This window comes from Galendromus occidentalis, unplaced genomic scaffold (assembly GCF_000255335.2).
Source record: "Galendromus occidentalis unplaced genomic scaffold, Mocc_1.1 scf7180000077460, whole genome shotgun sequence".
NCBI classification, from domain to species: domain Eukaryota; kingdom Metazoa; phylum Arthropoda; class Arachnida; order Mesostigmata; family Phytoseiidae; genus Galendromus; species Galendromus occidentalis.
Window position 1 is genome coordinate 1,715,745 of NW_003805448.1, and position 10,217 is coordinate 1,725,961.

A 10,217-nucleotide genomic window follows, 5' to 3' on the forward strand; every position below is an offset into this window, starting at 1 on the left:
CCTGTCGAAGTTTTCTAAAAGCACAGGGCAGGAAGAGGGTATCAGCGAGTTTCGAAGAGTCGATCTGATTCGCCAGCCGCTCCACGTTCATAGGGTCGGTTTCAGAAAGATTCGGCTTGGTAAACGCCTTTTTCTGTCGTAGGAGTTGCAGTCGCGAGATTCTGCTGTATCTTTCCTGACGGTAGACCCGGTGAACGATTTCGTTTATCAAAATCTCCATGACGGAATCGTCAAAGGGATCTATTAAGTTTCTCCATTGAATTTTCGAGGAGCACTCTCGATCGGAGCTATTTGATGAGATCATTACCAATGAGCCTCAACTCAATGCTCGCTCTTCTTGGCGTCAATCAAGCGAATCTCTCTCTCGGGTTGACTCAGCACCCGATCACAGAACGATCCCTCCTGCTGACGTTCTCCGAGAGCACTACGTCAGAGACTCCACGGCAATGCGCTCCCGAACGCCGCACTTACCGAAGGAAACGAACCTTTGGAGTATCGATTATCCCTGATTGTACCCCGTTCGTGTCGGAAAAATATCGCAGAGCGAACCAGTATTCGCGGTAAAGTCCAGGTGTCTGATCGAGTCGGGGGTCGCCGTTCCAGCTTTTACAGAAGCTCCGACCCGACATCCTCCCATGACGTGCAGAGCCAATGATTTCCTGAGATTGCGTCTCGAGCAGAGAGCTGATCGAAGAATATTGCAGGGTAGGGAAGGCACCCAATTGCGCGGCTGGAACGACGGTCGAACAGACAGAGCGTCTCCGGTGATCAATCACTGTAAATGACTCTGTTACAGTATCGCATTGCGACAATAAATCAGGTCGACGGTATATTTTTCGCGGCCGAAACCCATATGCATGGAGAGCAGACCATCCTTTGACGTGCGCCTAACTAAGACGTGCGTGGTTCATTCAGAGAATCTGCTCGCGGAAGACAATTGTACAACTGAGGCCACCACGATATGTCGCGTCAGGAGCCGCGGCGCGCCGCCGTGACCGCATTGGGATCAGGAAGGCGAGAGGAGGAGTTCAGTTTTCAATTACGTACGTTACAAGCTCATAAGCGAGCGGGCAAGTGAAAGAGCGAGCGATTGATGGAGCGAACAGTACAGCATGAGCAGTATTCTATCGAGGTCGGATTTTCGATCGAGGTCTAATCGAATGTCACGCTGCTGGCGGCTCCGTCACAGCCGCTGTCGCGGGCGTCGATGGAACGAGCTTGTCTCGACTGTCCGCGTTCGACGAAAGCTGTTCCCTCGAACATAAACCAGATAATCAATGTTATTTCAAGTGATTAAAAGAAGGACCCTCAATAAGATCCGGGATGTCTCCTTCGAGAATGGAGTAACGGAAACTCGGACCCAGTCACATGGGCTTACATTGACATTTACTCGATCCTATGCTCACAAACAAGGCATTCCTTCTGAGCTTGCTGGTTGGGTCCGTAGCACGGCGTTCGTCGCGGGATGACGTGGTGCTGAGAGTACTCTGTCAATAGGTACTCTGAGTGAGTAGTTACTTCTCGGCGCCGTCGAAGTCCAATTCAACTTGTTCTCCTGAACGGAACCAAAATATTGCCGCTCAGGGCACGGAAGCGGGGGCTTCGAGAGCTTGATGCAATCTCAAACATCCTGGCCCTCGGGAAACATTTTTCAGAAGTGTCGGTCGCGGTTTGTCCGGAAGTCTTTTCGCTAGAGGCCGTCGTAGGGCTCATAGGGCTCCGCAAGGGAAAAAAGGCAAAGATGAATAATAAGGTTTGGCAGTCCATCCGACGTGACTAGAAGCCTTCGGCTGCAGAAATAAGGGAATAAGGAGGAGGGCTCGAAATTTCGATGTATGGCCGCCGACCACCACGAATGCACCATAGACCGGGCCGCTTTTCTCGAAGTGCTCGGAGAAGTTTTTGACCTCAAAGCCGTTCATTCGGTTCACGGCAAGAAGCTCTCAAAAGACCATCCAACCGTCACCGACGACAGGAAAGCTCGCTAGAATGTTTGTCCGACACTATTTTTTTCTCAATGTCAATCAGGAATTGAATAAATCGTTAGGGATTTCATTGAACGGTGGAGTGTCGGCGATGGGCTGACTTGCTTCCGTGGTGCGCAGGGCAAGATGAGCGGAGTGGGGAAGAGACAGGCGGGAAGAAGAGACGAAAGATGATTCTATCGGAGAGCCGCGCGAGAAGATGCCGTTGAGAACACGCCGGAGTCTCGGAATGGTGACCAATTCCAGGGCCGTTGTGTTGGTTCTATTATCTGCCGCTCTTCTCGTGTTCATTCTGATTCTCTGCTTTCACCGGCCAGACTATGAAGTCTACGTCGTTTCGTCCGAAGAGATCACCAAGAAACCCGTCGTCGACAACGCTTCGTACATCAGTTTGCGACTGCGGAACGACATGGATGTCATCATCGCATCGGACCCCTCCCTGGAAGACGCGGAGGTCGCGCTCTGCGTCAAAGTGGGCTCCTGGTCCGATCCGGTGGAACTCCAGGGATTGGCGCATTTCACCGAGCACGTATTGTTTCTCGGGAATAAGAAGTATCCCGGACATGGCGACTTCATCAGTCATATACAGAGCAACGGTGGTACTCTGAATGCTCGCACGGGGAAAGAGCGAACCTGTTACTTCTTTAGTATCGATCCCGATCACCTCGGGACGGCCATGGACATGTTTGGGTGGATGATGAAGGAGCCTCTGATCAAAAGTGAAACTGTTATGAGTGAATTGCAGAACGTGGATAGTGAATACAAGCGGCTAATGAACCAGGATGGTCGACGTGTGGAGGCGGTCGACAGTGAGACTTCGGACCCGGACCATCCCCAACGGATGTTTGATTGCGGCTCGTCCCACAACATGATGCAGGGAGTCGAAATTTTGAAGTCCCCGCTTCACGTAGAAATGCGCAAATTCTACGACAGGTACTATTCGTCGAATAGCATGGCCCTCGGGGTGCGAGGACCTTTTGACACCGAGACCCTGAAGAGACTTGCGATCAAAAATTTCCACGACGTGAAAAATACACGAATCCGAAAGGATCCGTGGCCCAGTCCGTACCGGAACACTAGCGGGAAGGAGATTCTTGTGATGGCTGTTCGAGACGTGGATGATCTGTACATCAGGTTCTCGCTGTCGAACGTTACGACGGCCAGTCAGACGGCGTTCCTCAAAATGATTCTCCGAAGTGAGCATTCGGGCGGTCTCGTGAAGAAAATCAAGGATCATCTGTGGATATCTACTCTTTCGATATACGACGAGAACTACGCTGGCAGCACCACGATGTCCATCGAGTTCCACTTGACGAAGGAAGGCCTGAAGAACCGAAACAAAATCGTCGAGATCACGTTCGCCTATTTGAATTTCTTGCGGAGCAGGACCAGGGAGGAATTTCAATTGGTATTCTCCGACCTCCGCGCTGTGGAGGAACTGGAATTCAAGTTCTTCAGCACGAAGGAGCTCCGGAAGACGCGGCGTGACTATGTGTATATTCTGGATCTCGTGGAAAACCGCATGACCTACGATATCGATCATGTCATTTCGGGGTCTCGATTACTCGGCGACTTCCAGTACGAGAACTTGCTCTACATCCTATCGCAACTGAAACCGGAAAATTGCCGAGTATTGGCCGTCTCCCAGTCGTTCGCCAACGAAACGGACAAGGTTGAGAAGTACTATCACGCCCAATACAAAGTGCGTGACATTTTACCGCAAACGATGCGACTCTGGTCGGCCGCGCAGGATCAGTTCTCCTTACCGCAGAAAAATCCCCTGGTTCCCCGGGAGGCGCGCGTCGTTGATATCGACCCTGCGTATAGCGAGAAACCCGTCCTCATAGCCAATCGGAGTCTATCCAGGCTGTGGCTGTTGCAAACAGATTTCGGAGTCCCGAAAGCGGACGTTACGGTGTATTGGAAGAGCTCGATCGACGGCCCGGATTCGAAGGCAGGAATCATAGCAGAACTGATTTTGCGCGCTTTCCAGCGGTCCCTGAGCGATAAACTTTACATGGCAAAGGACAGTGGAATCAACGTGAGATCGTCTCTGAAAGCGAAGAGCTCCTTCGGCAATTATGGTTCGCTGATGTTCTCATTCAACGCTTACAGCTCAGTCCTGCCGGGAGTAATCAAGCTGGTCTTCAGGCACTTCAATGATTTCACCCTCGATGTCAAAACTCTCGGTGTCATCAAAGATTTCTATCGGATTTCCCTCGCCGATTCCGAGCTCTATTCGACTGTGGAGCACGGCAACATTCAGGAGCGGCTCCTTCTCAAATCGAATTTGACCACTAAGAAATTGAAGATCCAACTCCTCGACACAATCAATCTGGAAGACGTCCGGAGTCTCCTCACAACCGTGAGGGAGCCCCGTCTTGTCAAAGTATTCGTCTCGGGGAATATCCGGAGGGAGACTGCCGAGGAAATGTTCGACGTGATCGCTCCGAGGAGCAGTGGTAAGTAATAATTATTCATGGCATCTCAACAATAACACAGCTGCCCTCGGAGTCCTCGGTTCGAACACGAGCTAGCTTCTTCCGACATTTGTTCCGAGTTCTGGTGGAGGGTCAGCGTTTCTCCGTGAAAAGCATCGTAATTGAACTCACTGACTTCTTGTTTACCCAGGTAAGGATGTCTATCAGGCCAGTTGCGAAGACTTACCGCGAAAGTACCAGCTCCCGCCTGGAAGCATATTTTACTACGTGGGATATGACGAAAACCAATCGCAGAGGTCCGTGACTACCTACCACGAAATAGGACCCAGCTCGGTCGATAATGAGGTTGTGTTACGAGAGCTTCTGGTACACATTGCCAGTCCCGAGGCATTCAATGTTTTGCGAACCAAAGAACAATTGGGATACGGCGCCGGTGTGATTTCGACTCAAGACTCCAGGTCGCATGGTGAGTGCAAACTTTGCAGATGAGGTACGAAGAGAAGGCTGCGCAGAGCGTTTCTCTTCATGTCGATGATTGATTAATGAGCGAGGGAAACTCGCTTGCCGATGGAATGAACACATACCAGATCAAGGAATTCCCGGCATCAACAAAGACGCCTATCAATCACAGGCCTCATGACGTATGTCGAGACCAAGAACGATACTCAGTATGTCACGGATCGGGTCTTCAACTTCATGAAGGTCTATTTGAAAGACTACATACGGGGCATGACTCGAGCACAGTTCAATCAGCATCGTTCGGCAGTTCTCCTGAAGAAGCTCCACAAGCCGATCAAACGTGTCGAAAGGTGAGCGCATTCGGAGCGGTATGTCTCACTTCTTTTCAATAGTGCATCTTCTCTGAAGAGGAACGAGGTCATCCCTCAGATCTGCCTCCGATCGGGGAGTCTGCTCGGCGCGAGAGAGACGTTGCACAAAAATATCTAGATTGTTTACGGACTTCAAATAATATTCCGTAAACTTCAGATTGGGAGCGGAACTCTTGGACTGCAACTGTGACTACACGAGGGAAAAACGCTATGCTGAGATTTTGAGCCAATTGACGGTCGATGACGTCGCAGAATTCCACCAGAAATACGTCGTAGACAACCGATCATCAAAAGTAATTGTCACCGTCATCGAGAAAGAAGACGGGACTGCTCAGATAGGACGAGGGCTGCCATCTCAACCCGAGGAGGTTTACACGAACATTGCCGATTTCCAGAAAGAGTTGCAATTGCTGCCCGCGATAGGCAACACCTGCCGGTAGTATAGTGACCGTAGTCATAGCTGCAAAGACACATCGACGATACTCAACATCATTTTCCTGCTCAGTTTCACCCTTAACATTGTTTTTCATGCTGTAATTCACGAGTTTCATCGGTATCGATCATCTATTTGGAATCAATAAAACAAGCGTTTCATAAGTAAATGAACTGTGCGGCGGGTCACGCCTCCCGTTTCTCAACTCGCTGTCTCCTGGCTCCATCGACGGCCATCATGCGACTGCCGTTTCGAATCATTCAGTGTCATTCAGTCGGAGGGAACACCTCTCGAGGCCCTGCTGAAAGCCCAATTGCTTCGCTCTCCGGGACAATAATGGAAAATTGGAGTATCGATCGAATGTGCTGTGATTCCACACTCGCTCTAGGATGCTCGACGGTACAGAATAGTCATCGCATGGATTCTATATGCGCTGACAGTCGGCCAGAACATTTCCGCTGGTATGATCAGAATCCTGTTCAGCTCTCTAGAAAAAGCCTGGTACTGAAAACCAAACGCCATGTCCTAGTCCCGATATCGTATCAAATCTAAACGAAGGGCGGAGATCCTCGTCATAGAGAGCACCGAGGAACCTGAGACACGAATGAAACTTCTCAGCTTTCAGCGTCTTCACGCATTGCGACTGTACTGGACTTGATGCAGATGTGCTCCGCGCATTGAGACGCGTATTCCAACTTGCGGGGGACATCAATCGCCGTTCCATGCAGTCCCTCTGAACTGGGGTTCTCACTCCTGTATTCCGACAAGTGGATCCTTTAGGCGTTTGGTATATCTTGTACCGATAATTCAGATTTTTCCTTAATGCGGGTGGAACCGAAGTCTCTTCCCACTGTATGCATGAATGAGGAAGTCGGCAGGCAGCTCGATGGGGATTCGCTTCTCTCTTGTCGTTGTTGGCGAATTAGCGCGGCGTTCGCGGATGAAGCGACTTCACGATTCCCCAGAGGGGAGCATATCAGCGTTCTATTTTCCCTCGAATACAATAGAGAGCTTCGTTCCTCGCCTGGCTCAGAGACTCGTTGTAAGTTAAAGTCGATGTCGAATATGGAATTGAGTGTCCAAGAGATCCCGTCAGCCAGGGAGAATCCTCTCCTCCGGGTCAATGACTTCATGTACGAGGTCGACAAAAAGAAGGAAGAGAAATATTTTTGTCGGTGAATTAGGGCCGAGAGTTGTTCCGCTAGGGTGGTGATAGTCAAGGTTCGAGTCATTCCCTTATGAGCGGGTCTGATAGATATCGAGAAATCATTTATCCGTGTCCTCATCCGTGCCATCTTTCCCTTGAAAGGACACCGAGCCGGTAGTCTCTTGGCGAACTGGAACTCAAAATCATGGTGCAGAGCGGGATGATCGCATAAGGCGAGACGCCAGGCTTGCCATGAAAAAGGCAATTGTTCGCCAGCCGGAAGAATCGTGCAAGCAAGTCTGTGACGAAGCTCTGTCCGATGCTGTCTCGGAAAGACGTTCCACCGACGATCCCGAAAAGATCCGCAGATCCGCCCGAAGTTGCCAGCGTCTTTGTCGGAGATCAGCTTGGAGGGACAATGGACGGAAACGTTGGAGGGCGAGGTCCTCCCACTCTTTGATCAAGGATCGTCCGATAGAATTCTGGGATTCGCTTCCCGCGATTCGATAAGGATCTTCTGCGAAGCTCCCGCCATCTACAAGGATTGAACTTTCCGACGGAAAGTTTCCGTGTGGTGCCTCGACTCTTACTCTTGGCTGTATACGAATCATGCGTTTTACAAGAGCAAATTATGCCTCTCGTTTACATCCTGCTGTCTGACAAATCGAGGGATACTTATAGTGGAGTATTCACACTGTTGAAGGACTATGCCGTACCGATTGGAAAAGTTTTCCAACCCGCTACCGTACGATTGGACTTCGAAAAAGCGGTCTTGAAAGCAGTGGAAGAGAGCTTCCCGACAGCGGGAGACTTTAACCTCCGGTCAGGCACTGTGGGGTAAGGTTCAGCAGCTCGGTCTGCAATCCTTCTACGACGACCGCGCCGTCAGGAGCTTAGGATTCCCATTATCTTGGGTCGGATCCGGGCTTCAAGCCCTCTTACGATCAGATTTTGAAATCCCATGAATCTTACATGGGTTCCTCAGATGCGTTTCTGCGCTGAGCATGATGCCCCTCAATTAAATCGATGAAGCTTGGTTGCAAATCAACAGCGATTCGCCGAGCAGCGAGCACCTCACCTATCAGGCTCTCGAACAATTCAAGACATATTTCGTAAACACTTGGTTGGAAAATGAAAGCGTCTTCCCTTGGCGGCTGTAAAACAATTTCAGGTATAGAAGCCGATTTCAATCAACAGGAACTTTGAGACGAGGATGACCAATCACATCGAGGGCTGGCATAAGCCGCAAAGCGATTGCATGCGGAAGAGTCAAGCCAATCTTTTTGAGATGATAACCCATCTCAAACGTCAGGAGCAAAAAAAAACAAGATCCAGCGAATGCTCTCGGAATGCCCCCGGAATCACTCACGCGATAAATCGTCGTCGGCTCGTCGAAAGGTGTCTTCGTTTTTATTTTTCTTACGCGGGCAGACTCAGGTCAGCGCTCCCACTAGACCCTGCAGCACGTTTCTGCTTCGCAACCTCGACCTCCCAAACTCCCAGCCCTCCAATTTAGCGGGACTCTTTGAGAGACGGGGGCTCCGACTCAGCGTTCGGGCTGATGGGTCTTCGGGCTGATGGGTGCAAAACGAATCTTCAGTGCTCCGGATACCGTGCCCGACCCCTACTTCTAAAGTGCGATTTTACGGATTTTCCTCACCGATGCTCGGTAGACGTCTTCTCCGGGATTAGAGCCCGGAGGCCGGCGAGCCCCTCATATCACGCTAGCCTCTTCGAAAGGATGTTTAGAATAGTTATCCGCACTAGATGCAGGTCTTCGGCTGATAACATCTCCCCGTATCCCCTCTCCCCTATACCAACGTCCCCTAACGTACAGGGGCTCGTCACCGCCAGGTTGAGCGTGCGGGGCAGAGGTCAATCTCCCCGAAAAACGCCGCGCAGGAGTGTCGCGACACTTCTGCGTCGTCTGATCGACATGTCGTCTGATTGTCTCCGATGTCCACGAAGAGCCTCGCGCAACACGAAGCTGCCGCATGATGGGGCTGTCGACTACGAGGAACGTGCGGCACACGGTAGAAATTCTCATGTCCGGCAGTTTGCGGTGGGGTTCTGCTCCCTCCCCGGAACTTTTCCGTTGGAGTTTATCCGAATTTAACGTTCGGCCCATGCCTGGGTATCACGGCGTTGCGACGGCGCCATTTGGCGAACGATACAGATAGAGAAAGCACCAGAGTATCCTGGAAGCATTTCCTAATGCGATGCCGGAAATCGATTGCAATCTCCGCGAATGCAGGCTAATCGCTGCCACCAGATTCGCTGGAAGGCTAGCACGAGCGTCTGTTCAAACAATATCACGATACTCTCGAATTCCGGAAAGCTTCGAGAATGCCCTGGAAATCTGTGAGTCCAGGGGCTCACCTCCAACGCGGCTTTCCGGTGTTTGGCTTCCACGTCGAGATGAGATGTTGAGTTAGTTCAGATCCGAGCATCGTCCGGGTAAGAACAGAGTCGATCGATAATTGTGAACTCGCAAATGCGGTCAAGGATCAGGATCTGACGCAAAAGGAGATATGCTGCTCTTACGCGCTGACCTCACCGATGCTATGATTCCTTGCATGGCAGAGACACCGGCTCGAAATCGCCGACAGAGTTCAGTCCGGAGGTCGAGCAGCTCATCTACGGGCTTCTAGCAAAGAGAGTGTGATTATTCGACCGCTAAGGACTTGAATTATTGTCGCACGCGATCAGCGAGTCTACTCGCGAGTGATAAAACGGGTTAGAATCGGCAGATGATCCTGCTTGGGCTTTCTTTGAAAAACAAGCGGGCAAACAGAGCCCTGTATCGTTGAGAACCATTAGACATCCCGAAGTCACACAGCGGCCACGTTCATGCCAGAGATACAAAACATTACCGAAATAGCAACAGGAACAGTTGTTTGTGCCAGATGTGCCAAGAGCTCCGGTCGCGATGAAAAAAAAGCGGTTCGTGCTAAAAATTCCGCTCGGAATGAGTCACAGTGAAGCAACGACATAATATGTTCCCCTCGCGCGACTTCGCCGCTCGAATGAAATACTGTTCGAGTTGGTCGTTATGTCAGACATCGGACCGGATAGTTCCTCCCGGACAGGCACCGGCATCGCGCTGATTCCGGTGCGGTGTGCCATGGAAATTCTCCCCTGGATTCGCCGAACGCTCTTTCTCCAGTTTCTTCGTCTGAGTCCCATTATTTTCTCCGTCACAAGCCGTTGGACCTCTCCGAGCCGTTCAGGTTGAAGAGAGCTAAATCTGCCAATTCAGAGCGGTGAGGGAATCTCTAGTTTGCCCTAACCTCAAGACTGAAGAAGGCAGGATGACCGAGGCCGAGATTTTATCTAGCCCCCATAAATCGGAGGAGATTAAGAAAAATGACAAACCGGACC

The 10,217-nt window shown here is 50.9% G+C and overlaps 1 protein-coding gene across 1 annotated transcript; it reads left to right on the plus strand.

Annotated features, from left to right (window-relative positions):
- The first annotated feature begins 2,214 nt into the window (after positions 1–2,214).
- LOC100897693 (insulin-degrading enzyme) lies at positions 2,215–5,696 on the plus strand. The gene is made up of 4 exons (XM_029111707.1): positions 2,215–4,444; positions 4,617–4,892; positions 5,058–5,235; positions 5,414–5,696. Exons 1-4 carry the CDS (start codon positions 2,215–2,217, stop codon positions 5,694–5,696), a joined length of 2,967 nt encoding a protein of 988 aa, XP_028967540.1.
- Positions 5,697–10,217: the final 4,521 nt, after the last annotated feature.